This window comes from Mustela putorius, unplaced genomic scaffold, assembly GCF_011764305.1.
Source record: "Mustela putorius furo isolate JIRA1106 unplaced genomic scaffold, ASM1176430v1.1 tig00003869_pilon_pilon_pilon, whole genome shotgun sequence".
Lineage (NCBI taxonomy): Eukaryota > Metazoa > Chordata > Mammalia > Carnivora > Mustelidae > Mustela > Mustela putorius.
In genome coordinates, this window is record NW_025422021.1 from 20,415,346 (window position 1) to 20,437,305 (window position 21,960).

The 21,960-nt window shown below is 40.4% G+C and overlaps 1 protein-coding gene across 10 annotated transcripts in view; it reads left to right on the top strand.

Moving 5' to 3' along the window:
- The window catches only part of RBMS1 (RNA binding motif single stranded interacting protein 1), a 209,717-nt gene that overhangs the window by 155,940 nt on the left and 31,817 nt on the right, over window positions 1-21,960 (top strand). For all 10 annotated transcript variants that reach the window (XM_013051988.2, XM_013051989.2, XM_004743929.2 and 7 more), the window contains exons 3-4: window positions 10,526-10,584; window positions 15,501-15,592. In XM_013051988.2, the coding sequence (XP_012907442.1) occupies window positions 10,526-10,584; window positions 15,501-15,592 (151 nt within the window). The remainder of the gene's footprint in view (window positions 1-10,525; window positions 10,585-15,500; window positions 15,593-21,960) is intronic.

The window sequence follows — 21,960 nt, forward strand, 5'->3', positions numbered from 1 at the left end:
TTGTAGCATTCCCAAGTAGCCCTGTCTTCCTAGTACCACCCCCCCCCCACCCTCGCAAAGAGAAAGAGCAAAGCTTGAATGTGCATGACTTGCTCTTAAGGACTTGACTCTGGTACTTGTTCTTTTCACAAGTCTCTCTAACCTTCTGTTTACTAATCCACTCTGGAATTTTGCTTCAGATCAGCAGTAGCCTACATTTCTTGAGCCTGGTTTTTTTGTTCTTTTAGAGAATCTGAATAATATTTTCCCTTTCCATTAGCACCTCTCCTATTGTGCAAGATTTCTCAAAGCAACCAAGACTGGAAAATTCTTACCAAGTGATGTAAACAGTCCCCATCTTCATTCACAGCCCCCTTACTTGCAAAGGAGAATGAAAAAGAATGCCTTCTGGAAAATGCATGAATTCTAGCAGTCTTGAGAGTGAGGTATATTACCTTCATTTGGGATTTGCCAATTTTGTGAAACTCATACCAAAGTTCTCTTTAGTTCCATTCTTTCACAGACAGAGGATTCCTCTCTGATTTTCTTAAATTTTAAGATTAAAAACTTTCAGTGCCCTACTAGGAAGACCAGTATAGGAGAAACCATTGTGCCTTTCCATCAGCTCCACTCTCAGTGACTCTTGTGACCATGGTCACAAGTGACCCTTGAATGAAATATCTAAGTTTAGAAGCATGAGCTGGGCTGGCAGGCTATGTTAACATTCTCTTGCTTATATGGTCCAAGTGTTCTTTGTTGTTGTTTTTTTTAAATTAGTAACGCACTTCTATTGTACCCCCAGATTTCTTAGAGCTAAAATAAGTAGAAGAGATATCATTTTCCTTTTCAGTCTGTTCTTCAGACTCGCTTTTCAAGGTCATGGGGCAGTCAGGATTTATTACTTTAGAAAAGGAGGGACGGACTGCATTTGGAAATCAATACACTGGGGCTGTGTTTTGGATCAAAGCCAACATTAGTGTTCATTCTAGGAAATATCCGGTTTGACTCTGGCCTTTTTTTGCTTGTGTCAGAATCAAAAGAAATTTCTAGGTAATTTGCACACTCTGTTTTAATAGTTTCAGATAACTCTTTTGCTTCAGAGAGCATGTTTACTTTTACTCTCTGTCACGCTGTTCTTGTTTTGAATGAAGCAGTCATTAATGGTTTGAAATGTTGGAGTTTAATGCAGCTCAGTTTCTGTAGACTCTGACATAGTTTTTCAGTACATTGTGTGTGTGTCTAAAAGATTTCTAGGTTTTTTTTTTTTTTTTAAACCAACAAATTTAAAGATACATGAAAAACAGTCTAGGAACAAAAACTCTATTAGCTTTTTGGGTCTCCCCTCCCAACATTTTATAGTTTTCTTTCTGGTACTAATATTTGCTTCCATGTTAAACTGTTAAATTGCCTCGGTTCCCTCATTGGTGCTTTTATAAGCTAAATTGGGGTAAGCTACAAGGCCATATTCATTTCCAAGGCAAAATGTAGTATTTCCCTTCTCCCCACGTCTGCCAGCCTCCCTCCATTTCCCACACCAAACACGTCAAGGCAAAAAAAATTCTTGTACACGTTTATATTTCATTAATTCAGCCAGTTTACATCGAGTGGTTACATTATGCCAATAACCATGCTGAACAGTAACCATAAAAATGGTAGGTCTACATTTTCTCAATCCTTTGCAACCTTAGGACCATGTCGAAGTTAAATAAGAAGGCAGTCTAGCTTAGTGCCTTCAAATGGTAAGAATTAGAAGTGCCATTATTTGGAGGGGGTTGGGAGATAAAGGATGACAGGTATTAATTTTTGAGCAGCTGTCATGTGTTGAACACTGTGTCAGCCCCTTACCAGTGGTCCTGTGAGCTTAGGTGTTACCATGACACTGTGTGAGTGGGGATACTGAGGCCAGACAACTACACCAGGATCACAGAGCTGGTCATTGGCCAAAGGAGCGCTTGAGCATAGACCTTGCTGGCTGCCACTCGGGGTTCTTTCTACTATAACATTGTCTTCCTTGTGATACAGTAAAGTGAAACTCAATGTAGACATGAAGGTGAGTTGTCAAAGCAAAGCAAATATATTGCAGGTTTGGGTGGGAGAGGAAGAAAATTCTTAAAAATGCTCTCTCCTTGTCAGTTCATAAATTCAATTCAGAAATAAAGACCACTTTCTGTAATCAAGGTGCCTTTGTTTTAAAAGTTAGACATTAATCATGGCCCGAGACTTTGAAGGATTCTTTTTAATGATAGATAATCTACATTTTACTTGCAATATTCTGGGTTCCCTTTTCAGCGAGTATTATTTTCCTCTGACGTATTAGTACTTGGGAGCACTCACTGGGGCCTGGCCATCTGTGACTGCATCCCTAAGTGCTGTGGCACTGTGACTTGTGGCAAAAATATGGTCATACAGTAATGTAAGTGACTCTTTGTGTGCTGTGTGCTCTTAAAAGACCATAAAATAGTGTAAAGCTACTTTACCTTGATTGCAGATCATCATAGATTTGATACTCGACTGTAATAGCAAATCTGTGTAATAAATCAGATGCTTTATAGTGCGCTTTTTATTTAAAAGAGAGATATAATGTTTTCATCAAATATGGCAAAAAAGCATTTTAGCCATTTCTAATGAGGTAGTTTTAATGTTCATTCTCTGTGAATTATTTAGCTCAAGCCATATATGCCATAAATAGCATCCGTTGTTACTTTTGTAGCAGTTAGAGTAGATTAGTTAAGGCACCCAGGAATGTTGAAAAGGCAGATGAGCAGGCATGGCTCTAAATTTAGTCAGAAGAGGATAAAAATCTTGAAATCTGGGTGTGAATTACCAATGTTATTTGTAGTCTGAAGGGGTGCGATTATCTTAAAATTCAGATACGTAGATACATCTCTTTTTTCTTGAAGAATGTGATACTTGGTCCTAAAGCTTCTCTAATTGATTCTCCAGCAGCTCAGGTGCTGTGGGACAACCAGTCCAGTGGAGGGATAGACTCCTTGAAGATGTTCTGAGCTTCTGCTAAATCGTTTCTCATCCTCAGGCTCTAGGACTGGGTTTGAAACTCCTTGTGCCTTCCAGGACCCTGTGGGAAAGGGAGCTGCGGTGGCTCCTTTTCTCCAGCTTCTGTGCGCTCACAGACATACATACGCCACTGGCTTTCCATAGCCTGGACACCATGGACTCTCTTTCTCAGATGTCAGGTTAAGCATTTAAGGCTGGTTCAGAGATGTCCTCTGTCTTCAAACCTTTCTGTCCCTTAGAACCTTTCTAGTCAACTCCTACCTGTCCTCATCCCTCTGTCGTAATTTCTTGAACTTGACAGTTACTGCTTGAGTACCAAGAGCAAAAGAAATAAATTTAGTAAAATAAAATATGGCACCTCTCGCTCTGCTAATCCTAGCCATAAGATTTTCATTAATCTTAACTAAAGTCTTGCTTTTATCATATCACTATGCTGTTACAAAACTTCCAGACACATTCTGCTCCTTTACTCTTTTCCTGGAACTCAAGGCCCTATCAAACCTTTTCAAACTTAGCTTCCTTTACTCCCCCAACATGGGTTGCTAATTTGGTGGGTTCCTCTGTTTATTGTCCTCCGTGGCCCACCTAAATTTCTGCTTTCCCCAGAGTCTTTCCTGGTGGACTTGACCTCCCTCCTGTGTTTATGCCTCCCTTTATTTAGCATTCGTCAGAGAAGTCCATATTCGTCAGTATTCTTATTTTTTAATATTAAAAATTCCTTACATCCCTTCAAAGATGATCTCCCCGGCCAACCTTTGATAACAAGAATGACATCATGTGTATTTTTTGTAGGCTCTGTCTGGTGAAGGGCATGCCGGAGACATGCTGTAAATATTTGTGGGTTGATTTCTTGGTCTGATCTCTTTCTCGACTGTCTTTGTCTTTCCTGTGCTCCATTCACCTTCAGCACCAGGTTTGCTCCTGACCTTTAGGGCTCTAGCAGCTTTTCCTGCCAAGCATTTAACCCTCAGAGCCTGGCTCCAATTTCAGCTGCATTAGATGAAGCTGTCTGTTTTGTCGCATGTACCTGGAATCACTGTACTCACGAGGGTACCCCTCGCTCTGCCACACAGTTGGGAGGGACAGACTGCTAACAGAGGTTAAGAGTTAAGCCAAAACAGCTGTAAGGAAAAGTGGAGTGACTTTCTATACCTTTAATATTTGTAGATCTTAGAAGAGTCTTACGGTAACATTTAAAATCTTCAGTACTAACCAGGCAAAGTCATAAAAAATTTGTTTTGGTATTGATTGCCTCATTTTAAAATGTCCCATGTCTCGTTTCTCATCATTAAATGCTGACCACTTTCTATACCAAGTAAATAAAGAAAACCAGCCCGGTGAATTACTCAGCGTAGTGAGGGTATACAATAACATGGACAGGCAACTCCTACTTTTTTACTGTATTCTCCAACAAACTTTTCTATTAGCAAAATGGGTGTAATTTAATACTTTCTTTTCCTTCCCCTATTCAGCCTATTGTTGGGAGAGCTAAAGCAAATTTTAGGAAATCCTCATTTCCTGGGAGGCCACTGAAAAGATACAATAGCAAAAAGAGCTAGGGGGAAAACGGAAAACGGCATACACAGTATTGTCTCTGCATGGGTGTGTTTGTGCCCTTTATTTTTTCCTTTTCCCCCACCAAATCCAAAATAACAAGAGAAGTTTTGGCTTATCATCCCCGAATCCGTTCCCACCGAGTAGATCCTTTTAAGCTTTAGAGCGGGTTGTACCTCCTCCCCACTAATATACATGCTCTTTTGGGCACTTTATTCCAAATAGACCCATGTTGTCTCTACTCGGGAAGTCCGGGAAACTCCTTTCGGAATGTTCTCAGCATCAGTCCTGGAAACCTTTACAGTTTGAGTCCGCCCTCGTCCCCTCACTCATTTGGATCTGTGCAGAGTCAAGATAGGAATTGCTTTGAACTTATGGAACAGCCTGTGGTTGGGGACCTGTTTCTGCAGCTGTCAGCATGGTGTCCAGATAAAAATTCCTGCCTCCCATCTTTGCCACTTACTGTCTGTGCAACTTGACAAGGGCCCAGGCTGCACTCCCTGGTTTCACATCTACAAAATGGGAATAATACCTAACCTATTGCAGAGGTGGTTGGGATTAAAATAATTGACTTAAATCACTTAAAATTATGCCAGGCATAAAGTGAAAGCTATAGAGATGTAAGCTATTCTTTTTATTATTCTCCTGCATTAACTCTCTGGGTCATATTGTCTCGTATTGATGCTGAACTGATAGCCAAATACTCAGAAGTCATTTCAGTTCTCTGTCCCTCTTTCTTGCTGATGATTGTCCTCTGCACAGGCACAGAATCTCAAAGGATGTCTGAGTCCCTAGTTGTCCTTCACAGGCAGCTCAGCTATTAAAACAAACAAAACCAGTCATCCCCTAGGCATGCGCAGTATCCCGCCCTTTATCAAACAGAAAATCTCTTTTTTTTTTTGTTTACATCATAAGTATATACTTTTTCTTATTTTTGTTTTCTATACTCTCCTTGCTTTTTCAGGTTTAATGATGTTCATAAAACCTTTCAGAATTAACATCGACACTGCAAATTACCCCATGGTGCCTTAAATGAATTTACAACTGGAAGGACCAATGTTAAAATAACAGAGCAACCATTGTCGCCATCTGTTGGTGGTGGGTGGATTGGACTTCACTTTCCAGAGCCTGGGCACGGAACTGGGAGTTTTCCAAAGCTGCCAGTTCCCTAGTACAGGAGTGTGTGTGTGTGTGTGTGTGTGTGTACACATACACAGGTTGTACACATGTGTGTTCCTTGTGTACATGCCCACTGGACAAAGTCTAGGATTGGCACCACTGTGTCTTAACATTCCTATCCGGAACTTGCGGTAATTTTAATATTTCAACTTTGTTTGGGGCGCCTGGGTGGCTCACTGGTTAAGTGTCTGCCTTCAGCTCAGGTCATGATCCCAGGGTCCTGGCATCGAGCCCTGCATCGGGCTCAGTGGGGAGCCTGCTTCTCTCTCTCCCTCTGCCCCTACCTACTCATTCTCTTTCTCTCTCTTACTCACTCTCAAATAAATAAATAAAAATCTTTTAAAAAATATCTCAACTTACTTTTCTGTGTCTTCCAATTACAAGGGTGCATTTCTTTTGTAATTAAGGTAAATTAATAAAAAGAGAGTTTAGAAGGTACTACGTGAAGGGGCCGGAGAAGAAAAAAAATTAAGTTTTATTTACTTAGGACAGACCAAACTTTACTTTGACTTTATAGTTCAGCAGATGAAAGAAATCTCAATGGAAACAGGGCGGAAATGACAAGCTGTGATAAAAACAGAAGAAATTCTGGTAGATTCTAAGCAGAAGGTTTTATCAGCCAGGTTCACTTGGGCCAATAGGTTTAAATATGAGACTTGTTATCCGCTCCCTTTGAAATTCTAATGATTCTGTAGTCACATCTCTTAATTACTCTTTATCCTTTTGCTTCCTCTGGAGTGGATTATCTGCTTTTAGCAAAGAATATTATTTTCTGGTAGCCAGGGCTACGGTCTGAGCCTCATTACTTTGAAGATAGGGAAAACCCTCAGAATCTTCCTAGTCACATTTTTTTCCTTTAAAATTCTACGGCTTGCTCTCCTCTCTGGTGTTGTCAGAGTGTGAATCCTGTCAGTCAAGAGGCTTTTTTCTCCCAAACCTGTCTCTGTTACTTAATGATGTTTTAAAACAAACTCAACCAAGGGCGAGTGAGTATCTGGTTGATTTATGACGTTTTACTCAAATGTCTGTTACTCTCGGAGGCACGGATGAGCAACAATAGAATCAGACTAAATGGGAACCCTCTTTAACCCCCACCCCCGCACCCCTTGCCCCACATCATTAAATCTTACCGCAGAGGGAACTAGTACGCGGGAAAGGGTGCGTGCTCTGAACCCCGCTGTGCCTTTTCCTGTTCCTTGAGGCACCATTTGATAGACGGCCCAGGCCTGTGTTCTAGCTCCTGTCTCCCGTGATCAGAACTACTTGTTCTGCCCTCCAGTCCCACATACGGTGACCACATCATCACGGAGACGCTACCAGAGCCAGGGCCTGAGCGACTGAACGTGGGGCATCTTCCAGTTCAGTTATTTGAATAAGATACCTCTGGTGCCACAGGAGGTGTTGCTGAGCGGACAGCCCAGGAAAGAAGATAACTCACCAGAAGTAAACCCTTCTGTACCCCTCAGGTAACTCCATGTAGGGAGTTACGGGGAGGCCGGTATGGAATAGCTCCCTAGACAGTACCTTTCTGAGAAGTTTTTTAGGCTTAACTCACAAATCATGGTGAAAACCGCAGTAGAAAGTAAAACTGAATAAATTTCAGAAATCTCTTCTCCCACACACCTCCCCCACATCCCTCTTTCAACCATGAACCACATGTTTATTTCTTATGTTTAACACAAACAAAAGCTTTACTTTGGCTTGAAAAGCAAATCTCCCATACCTTGATAAGAAGAGGTCTCCCAGTTGATTTCCTTCGCGTTCACACCTTCAGTGTATAAAGGAAACATTGTTTCTCGGAATTATTTCATGAATAAATTGCAGTGAGAATTTAAACAAAATTTGTTTAAGCTTTCGGGTTTTAGGAGAGATTTTTGGCTTAAAATCTATATGAGCTTTTACTTTCCCATTTGTAAAAATGGCAATAATAGCACCTACCTCATAAGAATGTTGCAAAGTTAATTAAATAAGATCATGCATACAAAGCCCCTGGCACAGCGCCTAGAACATAAGTAGGAACTGAGTAAATGTAATCCCCTTTTTGGTTTCTTATAAAATCACAATGGATTTGGATGAGGAGATTAGGGATGGTTTCATGGAAGAGATAATGTTTGAACAGGTTCTTCAAGTTCAAACAGGGCTAGAATGGGATAATGATGGGATGAGAGAGACATGTTTAAAGTGATGTTTAAAGTAAATTAAAGCAGCAGATATGGTTGGAAGCGCCAGAAGCTGAAAGCAAGGCAAGAAGTATTGTGTGTTTTTTGCTTGGGTCTAGAGGTAGTGAAGGGGAAGGGTGAATATTAGAAACATGTCAGAGACAACTCAGAAGGCCTCCTGACTGCCTGGACTCAGGATGGTGTCTTGAGGACCTCGAGCCTGGTGGGAGATCAGAGTGGGACACTGCTACTGAATGAAAGAAGAGAAGATGGGTTTGGGCTCTTTAAGGATGGGATTTAGAAAATAGTGGGCATGAGGTGACACTGAATGAGATATCAAAGTATCTTAACTTAAAAAAGATACTTGAGTTGAAAGAGAGACAAAAAACTGACATTGGGGGAATAACAAAAAATTAACTCAGGGGGCACCTGGGTGGCTCATTTGGTTAAGCAGCTGCCTTTCGCTCAGGTCATGATCCTACAGTCCTGGGATTGAGCCCCAATTTGGGCTTCCCGCTCAGCAGGGAATCTGCCTCTCCCTCCCCCCCACCCCAGTCATGTAGCATGCGCTTGCTCTCTTGCTCTCTCGCTCTCTCTCATATAAATAAATAACCTCGTTAAAAAAAAAACAAGACCCAAATCAGGAAGGAGAAACAAGCACCAGAGAACATGCTTTAAATAACACCATAGAATTGGATGGATTTCCTAGGAAAAGGAAGGGTTGAGTTGAGAGTATTTGGCTAAGGAGGGAGGAGAGGAGGTCGAATGGGCGAAGAAGCCTGGAAAGAGCACCCAGAAATGTAGGCTGAGATCTGGGGAGCAAGTTCAGAGCAGGGGAGGAGTGGGGTACTTAGATGTGGTGGCGAGGAGTAATGTCACAGCAGCAGAGAGATCAAAGAGAACAGAAACCCAGAAAAACTGGCGTGGACTGAGTGCCAGTGCTCCCAGGAGACTTTTCTCTTTTCCTACCTCCCACATTTCCCTTTCTCTCCCATGGTTAGTGGGGTGAGCAGGACCAGGAGGGTAGAAGGCCAGCCCCTGACCTTCCCTAAATTTCCTTTCTTCTTCTTGGTTTACAAAAGACTCTGAACTCTGTGACCTCAAGCAGAGTCTCTTAATCTCTGTGACTTTCAATTCCCTTATCCTGAACTGGAGTCATACTAACTCTCTTCGATACTGTTGGAGAGGTTTGAGACTGGAATGCAGTCTAAAAGCATTTCCAGCCAAAACTTTTGCAAAGGAGCGTGCTGATAAATAAATCCAGCATGAAAGTAATCTATAGAGAAATGGTTGCTAAAAAGGTGGTTTTTAAATCACTTATTTTCTCTGGTTTTCAGATTTTTCAAAAATTAGTGCCCTTTTTTGCCAAGCATGGTGACCTGTGTTAATGTTGTAAATACTCAGAAGCTCTACAGGGAATTGAAGGTGTTTGTGCGATATTATGCCTCTTGGATGTAATTGTCATTTGAACCTTAAATTATCTTTACTTTCATGCCTGGTTAGTAATCATTTGATTATGTGATTACACAGAGTGAAAATGAACCGGGGAAAAGAGGTGGTTCAAGCCATTTGTTTCTTCTAGATAAATATATTTCAGCTTGTTCAATGCATAAACCAGAAACCTACAGTATTCAGAAATGCTTTAAAGTGCTACACAGATGCTTCATTTCCTAAGCTTTCAAGACTTTTTAAAGACCTTGGGGTCAATCATGAAAAAGTATTATTAGAGAAAATAAGAAATTTTAAAAGTAATACACAGGAAAGTAAAATTAAACATGTATAAATGAGGGCACAGGTCACAGATCCGTGATGTGAGTTACGTGCATTTCTCAAAGTCCGCAGAATTTTTAAGAATTAAATTTTCAAAGGTTTTTCCTTAGCTTTTTGAAGACGAGCACAGATGGCTGTGCTTTACCTTGTGGTGTGGCCACTCTGAAAGGGTTCAGGTTGGGACATGGACTTACTAAGCTACACTTCTACTTCATCTTCAGCAGCAGATCATTAAGAGGTTAATATTCTGGGTTTTTTCCTTCTTCCCCCAATATCTATTGTACCTTAAGGAATTCCATCACATTTATACAGACCCTCATCAAATTAATGCTTAATCCCTGGCTCATGGTTTTATATTCTTGATTGTTACTATCATTTCACATATGTATGTGGAGCTATTATTACTGAGTTGAAAGAGGTGTTAATATATTAGTTATATATCTTTATAGACATATAAACATTAATAGTTATCAAGGTGTTAGGTAAATTTTATAGCCTTGCATTTGGCTTTATATTCACGTAGTGTTGCTAGAAGTATCTTCTTAGGGACTTCATTCCCCGCCCCCGCCCCGCCCCCCCATTTTTCTTTTTTTTTTTGGTCCGAAGAGTGTCAGGTAAGTACCTGATTCCTCAAAGGTCAACATCAGACCGTAATCTGAGGATTCAAATAGGAGGCCTAGCCAGTCCCTTCTTTTAGTTTAGTTTTGAGTTTAAAATTCTCATTGTCTGTCCCCTAAGTATAGGACATTTTGTCCTTTAAATTTTGCAGGTGCTTGAAAAGTATGTATGCTCTCTGGACTTTGCCATTCCTAAGGGTTCCTTGATTTTAACTTCTCCTGTTCTTTTTTTTTTTTCTTTTTATCTTTCAGATATGGGAAGATAGTCTCCACGAAGGCAATTTTGGATAAGACAACAAACAAATGCAAAGGTATATTCCCTTGGATGATAATTTACTACATCCTAGCTCTAGGAAACTGACGGCATTGTCAACCTGATCTTTGGTTTCAAAATTACTACCTCCATTTTATTAAAAACCGAGTCTTCTGTGTCCCCCAGTTCCGGTCTTGCATGGTGTCAGCATATTCCTTTACATTTGTCCCTGGCTGAGGTTTGGCTGGAAACCCTACAGCGCTACACTTTGCCAGAGTCGCCGATCTGACTCCAGTGGAGCTAACAGGCAGGATACTGGTTGGCATTTAGCCCCTACTTTAAAAGGGAAGTAGAGTTAGAAAATAGCTTTTCTTTCCTGAGCCTGAGGAGATTAGAGCTGCTTACTGAAGACCATTGGACTGTACTAAAGAACTGAAAAGATTACATATTGTGCAAATTGGCTCTATTAATTAGAATAGAGTAGTTTTAAGCAGTACTTAATTACATGTTTCAATACTCCCAATTGTTCTGTGCTGAATGCCTGTTGACAATATTGGCAGCGGGGGAGGAGAGAACCATTTTCACTGACCAAATTGTAATAGGGAGGGGAGGTCATACGCCCCTTTGAAATATGCTGCTGCATTAATTTGATGCACTGACCTTCAGTTTTCCATGTAATTAGGATGAGCTCATCCAGCTCCGTGAGCTGGAAGAGGAGGCGTCTACAGTAGGCAGCGCTGATGCCCGGTGGTTCTGACTTTTAATGATCCAGCATCTTAACAATGGGCATGTGATTTCGAGGAAAGGGGAAGAATAGAGTCAGCTGACTTTGAGTCCGACCACTGACCCCATGAATTGAAATAAGGTTGACAGGAATAGGCAGAGAAGGCAAATCTCCTCATTAATTAGACCCCAGTTTTTTTAAGGAGTGGCGATAGCTTTGACTTAGCGCTGTCTGAGAAAGTCAAAGAATGGAAATGAACCGTATGGGAAGCCTCGTAGAAGCCAGCCATTTCCTTTAATCTAGACTTGAAGTGGTTCATTGTATTTGTGTCTTCTTCAAAGTCCCTGCATTTAAAGGAGCTTTTGTGGCCAATATCTAAGCCCCTGTTTAAGCCACATGGCACATGAAGACAGTTTTGCCTAGGGACAGTGAATAAAGCAGTGCTTTATGTAGAGAGGTTCTCAATAAATATTTTAAATGAATTAAACTAGAGAGTCAAATTGTAGACTGAAATGTTTCTATTTAGTTGCCAAGGTTAGTGTTATTTCACGTACTTGTAAACGATTTGAGAAAACAGGGACGTGGGGAAAAAAAACCTTCAGTTTTATAAAGAAAAGTGGACTCTTGCAAGCATAAAACAGGAAGCTGATCTCAAACATTTGTTTCAAACTGAGAGAGAAAATCACAGTAGGCAAATGGTTTTATGGCTTGACCCTACCTTTCCTCCCACCCCGCCCCCAGCAGAGAAAAATCTTACATGGCAGATCAATGTGTTAAAAATTAGCACAGCTGCCCAGTTAAGTGAGGGAAGGACTCAGAGGACTCCCCGGCTGAATTCTTCCCACTCCCCTGCACTGAACACGCCTACCTGTATGTAGTACACTTTTCTCCAATGAGAGTTTGTTCCTTAGAAACCAAAATTCCATAAAATGCTCAACACAATATAGAAAAGGTGTAAGTAAAATATACTCGTGTGAAATCGGACATTTTATGATACGAAGCCTTCACAGTTGGAAGATATTCCAAGAAAAGTGGAGAAATTTGTGGGGCTTTTAAAATAAAGGAAAGAATAATTCAGAACTGATTGTCCAAACAGCACGTCTCCTGGAGACCTTCTCTTAAAGTGAGTCTCAGGAGATAGTGCCTTCCGTGAGGGCAATGGTAGGAACCTTTTAGGGCTCTTTGTAACACACAGGCTCTCAGGAATAGACATGTCAGCACATGCGGTGGGTGGGTGAGTGAGTGAAGGGACCAAGGGAGCAGAATGGGTTTATAAAATCCTAGAAGTAGAATGAGAGAGCTCCCGGGAAAAAAAAGTTATTTTAGGACAAATGAGAAGAAATAACACAGTATACCTCATAAAAAAGACAGCATGGTAGCCATTGATAACATGAGAAGGCAGATAAGTGAATGGATGAATAGGTGTATAAATATAGATAATGCATAAGGGATTACAGAGTATTCACATAAATAGAAAATTCACATGTTATATACTAATTTTTTGAGGTTGACCATATCAAAGAATTTTATACCTGAAAGTTAGAGACCTTAGAGGTCACAGAACATTTTTTTTGGTCACAAAGCATATTTTGGAGTCTCTATCCAAGAAAGAAAATTACACTGAAGGAAACATTGCTCAGAATAACATGTACCTTAGCTATTAAATTTTGAAACTTTTTGAGTCAGTTGTTCTTCTGCATTTCAATTTTTGTCAGGTTTTACCCAACTAAATAAAGGTGTTTAAACACTTTCCAACACCAGTATAGATGGCAATTCCAAGCCAAAAAAAATTTACAGAGTATCAGTTGTGGCACTGATTGAATAATTTTATTAATGCTTACAGAGTTACATATAAAACTAGAACACATGCACACAAATGTCCCCCCCCCCCACACACACACGAAGTTATAAAAATGGGTGGGAATAAATCTGACTAAGGGGAAGAGAGGGGTAAGAGCAGGACTTCTCAGCTTACTACAAAAATGGCCTGAGTTTGCTAATGGGCAAAACAAAAATTAAAAAACGTATCTATTCCCGTGGCTTAAGTGACTATAATGTGGAGGAAAATTCAAGAAGCAGGAGTACCATAACTATTCCTGGTCCTGAGACCCAAGGAGAGTCTTTCTAGGGTTCTAGTGAGAGGCTGCTGTGTTATTTAGCAAATCCCACCTTTAGAAGTATCTTTATACCCATTTATGCAATGAAACCCACAGAACCTATAACTCAAGTTGATACAGTCTTATATTTACTTGAAAGTAATGCAGCAGACAAAATGACAGAGCACACGGTTGCATGCCTACCCATTAGATTTGTTTACAGCAAAAATATTTATTGAAAATATTTACTGAAATATTTGTGCTTTGAGAAGGCCAGAAAAGAATATAAACAACTAAAATGCAACCATTATAGATTTTTCCTAATAAAATAACAGGTAAAATGATACTAATCGTACTTGACTGATAATAAGTTCAACCCCAGTTACATCAAAGTTGAGATCTTTCTGTGTCTTGTGATATGCAGTCAACAAGAAGATTGTGTTCGGGGGTGGGGTGGGGGGGTGACCTCACTCAAATATCCATCAGCGGGAGTGACGTCTTTCATTGAAGCTGGATCTTCGTTTACAGCCTGCTCAAGTTGTATGTGGGTGATAAATAGGTGCGAGGGTGACAGTGTGTGTGTGTCCCCACAGAGGATTGCGTATTAGCATGGACTTACGGGTTTCTAAAAACGCTCTAACGGTGTTGACTCTAATTGCTGATGTGGCTGTTGAGTGCCATTCTCTGTTTTTACCTGAGCCAGCTCTTCTTTTTCTTTCCAACCTGGCTGTTTCTCTACTGTCAAAATCAAATCAGGCTTTATTTCCGTCCAATTCCAAGTAATAGAAGGAAGCTACTGCTTATTTCAGCTTTAACGCATCTCTGCTGAAACCTCTATTTCTATAATTGATGGTTTACTCTGTTTCATTACAACCCGTTTAGTTACCAGACAGTAGCTTTGGGTACTAATATTGCCAACCGACCTTTGAACCCTTGCCAAGCTCTGTGTTTGGCCTTGTTGATAGGTATGTTTGTCCGTTTGAATGGACACTAGTACTTTTCGTGGAAGATACTCTATCTTTACCCTGTCAAGAAATCAGTGATAGGACTGGCCCTTCCCTGCAGCCTCCAAACAGTGCTTTTGTTTTTCAAAATATTCTTACTCATTTAAAGTTTATTTCATAGTAACAGGCTTGTGTTCCAATAAAATCTGTCAGTATTTTTGTCTGCTACCCTGATCTTTTAAACAGTGTGTTAAGTATGATTTAACCTTTTCTCAATAACTTAAGAGTGATCACAACAAAAAATGACCAGTGGCTCACTGGATTGGGTAAAATTCATGGGGCTGTTGCTTTTAGACTGCTTAAGTCCTCTTCGTTTTATAGTTTTCCTCTTTCATGGCTTGTTGCTAGTTTTTGCTGCTAGGTACCATCCATATGCTCATTTTGTAGCTGCCCTGCCCTTACCCTGACACCCTGTACCCCTGCTTCTGATTTAGTGTGGCTGGGGATTACCTGACCAGCTTGTTAAAAATATTTATAAAGCTATGAATAAATAAGCTTTGAACCAGAGCCTCTTTTAGAAGGTTATTTGTTTGTTTGTATTGTGTTTTGTTTTTAGCCATTAGGGCATGAATTGCTGAAACAGCTTTTTTGGCTATCTTGGAGGCATTTTTACTCCTTTCTCTATATGAAGGGGAATCATGAGGTATATTTTAAGTAAATAAGTAATCATTTTTAATCACATACTAAACTTTCAATTATTTTATGTTTGGGGTATTTCATGGTTATACTTCTTTGAAAAATAAATTTAGTCTGTGGGATAAACATTTTTTTTTTCCTGTTACTTGTTAAGTTCCATAAAAATGCTATTTCTCTGAAGTTGATTTTTTCTTTTTTTAACTTTGGTTGGTTAACTTAGATGTCATTTGCTTCAGTAAGCAGGACACCTGAAGAAAGGGGAAAACTGGAGGTTTGGGGGTTTTGTTTTGGTTGGTTTGTTTTTGACTTGGAAGGAAATCTGCCTAGCTCATGAGAGCCAGGGACAGACAGCCTGCAAAGGAGACAGCCTGACAGCTGGTAATGCCAGTGGCGTGTCAGGATGTCAGGGGTTCCGTTTCTGCTGCCCCCACATCGGGAACCAGAGAGTCCTTCTTTTGCTCTTTTCATTGTCACAAAATAATGGCTTAATAAGCAAGTATGTTTTGTGTTTCAGGTTATGGTTTTGTCGACTTTGACAGTCCTGCAGCAGCCCAGAAAGCTGTGTCTGCCCTGAAGGCTAGTGGGGTTCAAGCTCAAATGGCAAAGGTGAGTCGAGATCCAGTAGTCACCTACTTCTCTGGGCCCTAGCTTTGGTCCTGAAGCCTGGCACAGTGCTCCGCCCGCTGGCGTTGGCATTTTCCCTGCGTCCCTGCTAACCTTGTGTGCTTTTGGACGCCTGTCCTGGCCTCCACATCCTCAGTCGTAGTTTAGGGCAGAGGAAGCTACAGAAGCCATTTCGAATCGGTACAGGAAGTCAGACATGTTTAGACACTGGTTATTATGGGATATGAATTTACCCTTTAGTAGTTCTATAATGGCTTTCTTCAAGGCTTGTTTCTGATGAACTTTTGGGATTCTGGCAGAGGAATGTTGTTGAGGTAGGGTTTATGCCCTTCGTATTCTTATTGCCCAAATGTAAACTTGGGTTATGTCACACCTAGTACCCATAGTGCACTTCTAAAGAGACTCATATAATTCTGTGCAATTTTTTTTTCCATTTGTGGGCCTTGAATTGCTATGGAAAATATTTTTAAGCCTGAAACTCAGCAGTTTGATATTTTGTGTATTCTTTTCAAAAGATCAATAGTTTCATATTCTCTGTCTTCTTGAAGCACAGAGGAAAGTAATTTCATTACTTCTGCGGCTTCTGAATCGTAGCATGTGATCATTGCCTCAGGAGCATTCACATTTCCATAAGGAAGGAGAATTTATGGCAGTTCAAGGGCTCTGGCGAAGAGGTAGGTTACCTGCTACCTGCTCAGACCTTGAGTCTGCTGAAGGATGCGTGTGTAGCTACCACACCAGAGATTTACCTTGACTCGAAGAATCAACACAAATAACAATTTTAGGAATTAGTTAAAGGGATCACCTTTCTCAAAGTAGTCTTTGACTTTAACTGTTTTTAAAGCTTTGAATTAAGTTGGACATATTTTAGATTTTCTTGAGCTCCAGAGTAAGAAGTTAAAACAAATAGAAACTATGTAAATATTAAGCACCATGATTTTCTGATTATCTGTCCATAATATAGAGTAATTCCCTGTGGCATTGTTAGAAGACCATGATTATGAGAGTTTTAAATATATTTAATTGTAACTGTGCAGTACTGGTGTTGCATAAAGATTTGCAGCGTGTTTAACCTGCCTCTGTAAACAGTGGGTCCCCATCCATTTTATAAGCAGGACTTTCAAGGCATAATCAGAAAACAGCCCTATTTACCCCTTACTTTGTCCATTTCCTCTGTTCTCTGAAGTTCCTGCTTCTTCCTCTCATGGATGAAATCCAGGGTGGGTCCCATGACTTTTCTGGCCACTCTCATTATCTTAAAAAGTCCCTTCTCTTCCTGTCTTTCTGATTAATTTTTTTTCCTAATAGAATCCTTCTTGATTTTTCGTATCCAAACTTCACAGAATGTAATTCTCTTTCAACACATGTTTAGCTATTTCTATATGTATTCATCCCAACCTAAATACAGGATTTTAAACAAGATGTTGTATAGGGAATCTCAAGTTACATTCTAAATAAATTTTTAAAATGTCAGAATCACATGTAGAGGTTTTGAAAACTGCTGAGAGTCAGCAGAAGAGATATGTGTCTTGGATGTCACTGGTGCTGGAAGAAATCAGCTTACACAGCAGTTATCTGCTGGCAACCGTATTGATTACTTGGTGATCAGGAAGCCATGTTTTCAAGGTTTAGATCCCAGTATAACAAGTCACGTTTTAGGAAATTGTAGAAAAATAGGAAAAGAAGGATTTAATTACATTTTAGGAAATTGGGGGTGGTGATTCATGTGTAATTACATTATAGTGTTTTTGTATTTGAAATAAGGTAGAATAGGATCCGAGTTAACATTTGGATGCTGGATGTCTCATTTTTAAGAACACATCACTGATGTTACATGTGTGATGCCTGTAATTTAAATGTCCAGGCTTGATAGGTTTATCTTTAGGGTGAGGGGTAGAGGGAGTTAGAGAATCTCAAGCATACTCCCTGCTGAATGCGAAGCCCAGTGCGGGGCTCCATCCCAGGACCCAGAGATCATGACCTGAGCTCAATCGAGAGTCAACCGATTTAACTGACTGAGCCACCCAGACACCTGTGTTTTTGCTAAAGTTTTGAGTATCGTGTTGAAGCTTCCCCTTTCTTCCAGCTCAGGTCTGCTGTCCGTCATAATGAGCCTGTAGGGGGAGGGGAGCTTCATTGGTTTTTCCTACTCTCAGTGAATTTCTTTAGGTCGCTGTAGAACAACTGAGTTTCCCGGGTGTGATTTCTTTTTTATTATATCATTAAAGTTACAAGAGCTATTTTAAATGCTAGAGGGTCCATTGTTCTATACCATGACACCGTGGATTTGAGGCTCTGAAATTGACTTAACCTTCTCATACTATCCAGGTAAAGGAGTAGCCTGGCCCGCACTTTTCATGGAAACAGTTTTTAATTATCTTTTTTTTTTTAAGACCTTATTTATCCATTTGACAGAGATCACAAACAGACAGAGAGGCAGGCAGAGAGAGAGGTAGGGAAGCAAGCTCCCTGCTGAGCAGAGAGCCTGATGCGGGGCTCGACCCCAGGACCCCGGGATCATGACCCAAGCCGAAGGCAGAGGCCTCAACCCACGGAGCCACCCAAGTGCCCCTGTGGAGACAGTTTTTTAAAAGAAATTCAGGTCTGGCCCCCATGTTGAGTGATAAGGGATCCATTGCTATCCACCTTTTTGCTTAGCGAATTAGCCAGGATACTGCATACAGGTCTGAACATTCACACTGCCACACATTAAAGGCCTGCTTTCTTGTGAATTGGAAAAAAAATGAAGGGGTAGTCTACTAAGGAAGTCAGCAGGGTGGTGGGGTGGATTGGGGTTTGGGTGAAGGAGAATATAATATTGTGTGACATATTGGCTGTCATGGGTTGAAAAAGGATCCACAGATACTCAACACTAAACTGAGAACTTGCAAGTGTTCTCACTTGCATTCAGCAACAGTGATTGTTTCTTATTTATGTTTTCACTGTCAGTACCTTTCTTGGTATCTGGCATAGGGTAGATACTAAATCTTTATTTTGTGAATGACCAGAGAAGCCCAACTCAGAGAGAGAAAAACTTTCTTCCCAGCTTGAGCAGATACTGAGAATTAAGAATGGGATGTGTAGAAATTATATTTATTGAGCTCTGTCCATAGAATACCCTGAAGATACTTACCAAAAGGTTTTCCCAAAGGCTCAAGGCCATGCCTCTTGATGTTAACTTGGCCTCGTTTCACATGTGTTTGTTTTTAGGCAGAAGACTCAGAATCTATAAAAAGAGCAAAACTCAGATATTAAGCTAAAAGGACTTAAAACACAAATCAACATTGGTAATACCTGTTAATAGAATGACTTCTATAGGCCTTTCAGCAGTGCCTCTTAAGGCCTGCTGGGAGTCAGTGGATCGTCGTATGCTATTTGCTTGGTGGTAAGCCCACACATTTCTTTCGGGTAAATAGGCAGTCAGACGAGCAGGACTTTAATCCCCCTTCCACACAGAGTCTGCCGCGATTTAGGCCGTTTGCATTCACATGCCTGGAAGCAGCTATCGGCTGCGTGGTGAACCTATTCAGTACAAGAGAAAACAGATGTCTGGTCTTCCTGCCAAGTCCCTTTCTTGCATTTTAGGAACCATTCCACATGCACAGGGAGGTTTTTGTTAATTTCTTTCAGATGATGACTGAGTGCTTTACACCACGCGGGACCTCTGAGCCCTGCTTTTCTACTCAAGCGAACGTTAGTGGCCATTTATCCCTCTCACGGCCAATGTGGGAGCTAGTTTTCTACTTGTTAGAGAAGCCATTGAACCTTTTCCACGCCTAAGGATGGATATAAAGAGGGCTGTTGGCCCCATTTTATGTTTGGCCACCCATAATTTACAGAATAATTGTTTTTTGAGACATAACATTGTGTGTAATAAAACAGAGTTATGGTTGTCACTGATTTTAAAGAAATTAAATTACCCTCATTCAAGAACCACCCCCCACTTACTACAACTATTATATAATCCATTCTCTATGAATGTATGGCAATTAGATGGCACGGACACTTTGGGGATGAGATATTTTTGTGGCCAGGTGCTGCCAGCTTAGAGTTTCTTCTCCTTTCTTTCTTCTTTCTTTTTTAATTATTACAACTTTGTGGTCGATGTTTGCAGGATAAGTTGACCATTTGATAAGAAGAATAAATAACATTCACTTTAAAGGTCATCCCAAGTGAAAAATCCTCATTGACAGAGTTGTTGCTGTTGAAAAAAAAAAAATGCATGAAAGCCACAGGAAATATTTACTCGTGTTTAGTCCACTTTGGCTCACTATCAAAGAATGGGTTAAGATCTCTATTTCTTTCTGGATTCTGATTTTAGTACTTATTTTTTTCTTCATCAGTAAACTTTCAAGCTAAATCAGGACTTTAAAGAATGTAACATTTAATTAATATTTTAATTATACAAGCAACTAAAACACAGATTTAAAAAGTAGTTTGTCCCTACGTTGTTAACCCTTGTAAAAATACTTCACATATGACAAATTCCCTCTGAATGTTCTTGAATATTAGTCATTTAATGGTTATAGTTGTAACTTAAAAAGAAAACCCCACAATATTTATGGTATATGTTTCTTCTGTGACATTTTTTATGCCGTATCTTTGTCCAAGGAGGGTTTTAACACTTTTTAATTAGGGGGTTCCCAGCTTTATTCTGAATGTGACTAAGCATGATTCAGATATTTTTCTCATAAGATAGGATTGATGATATCATTTCCTTGCTTCCATGCCTCTGAAAGCTCCCCTCATGCGCCAGGCTGTGGCTGGCTTTCTAACTACAATCGGTGGACAACAGTTCTTCCTCCTGCCCCCTCCCCCCACCCACCAGAATGAAATCATGAAATCACAGGATATGCCTGGCTTCTCTCCTTCAAGTTATCAGTATTACTTGGAAATCTGTGGTCAGAAACATCACTTCCATATTAAAACAAACCTAAATAGGGAGTAGATTGCAAAATTTACATGATTTTTTTTTCTTTTTGAGATAAAGCACAAGACTTCCCCAAAAAACTGCACTCTGTAAAGCTACTTTGGCCTTTGCCTGCCAACTCCTCAGTATTCATGGTCCTACTTGCTGTTAGCAAGGCTTCAGTGGAAAAGTTTAGCAGCAGGGACTGACAAAATAGAATCCAACTCCTTAGATACCCTTTCACAATCTGGTTTCAGCCTCATGACTCCTGTTTGGTTGGTTGGTTGGTTGGTTTTTTGGTTTTTTTTTTTTTTTAGGTTTTAAAAATTTATTTTTTGAAAGTTAACATGTGCATAAAAGGGAATTGAAAAACACAAGAAGCAAAGAACAAAGTCATCCCTAATCACAAGCAGTTTACAGTTTGATTTCTGTTTGTTTCTAAAGTCTGAACTCCATGCCATGCCCTCAGAAAACTCTTCCCTGCCCTTCCCAAAACAAGCTCCCCCATCTCTCCTCCCATTGTGACTTGTACCCTCCTCTGTCCTAAGCGCTTACCTCATGTGTTTCTATCTCCCCTACTTAACTAAGCAGCTGCAGGATGGACTGGAGTCAAGGTGATTTTATGCGAGTCTGGGATGTGTGAGATGCCCTGTAAATCTCATTTGACTGTATGAGGCCACAGGGCTCCTCCACGCCCCACCCTTAGAGGGAAAGGATTCCATGTGTACTGGCCAGCCAAGGACCAGACTTCCACAGGAACAGATAGAGTCTTCTGTACTATAGGAAATCTTTGGGGACTTGGTAGGGTAGAGCTGACATGAGATGACTAATCAAGGAGCTGTGCCATTAATCAGGCTGATTTGGTAGAGGTAGTGAGTGAAATGGAGATAAGGAGAGATTTTACGTCTCACCCTACCTCAGAAGCACTTGAAAACTTTAATACCTCAGACCATTTTGCTTTTCTTTATATTTTCAAACACGTTATCTATTACTGTTTTGCATTTTTTCCGATTTTTATACATTAAAGGTATAAAGATAGATTTTGTTCAGCATAAGGTAATCAGCTGTTCCACACTGAACAGATCTCATTTTAGCTAAAAGCAAAGATACTTACCATTTTGTTTAGTCTGTGAAGGGTTAATGAGATTAAGCATTCGGCTTACTGTTGAACATTTGAAAAATTCTTTTCTTGGGTCCCCCCCCCCCCCCGCCACACCCCAGGACACCTGGGCCTGGAGCCTCTGCTGCACCCCTTTGGGATTGGCCTGGTGATGTGCTGCCGCCCTCTGTCAGAAGTCAGAAGCGGGAGGTCAGAGGGATAGTACTTTTTGCCCATAGTTTGGGTTTGATATCTCGAATGGCTTGGAAATACCAAGGCATTTGTCATTTCCTAGGATACCAGGCTGTTATTTTAAATCTTACCAGGTAAGTATAGTATGAA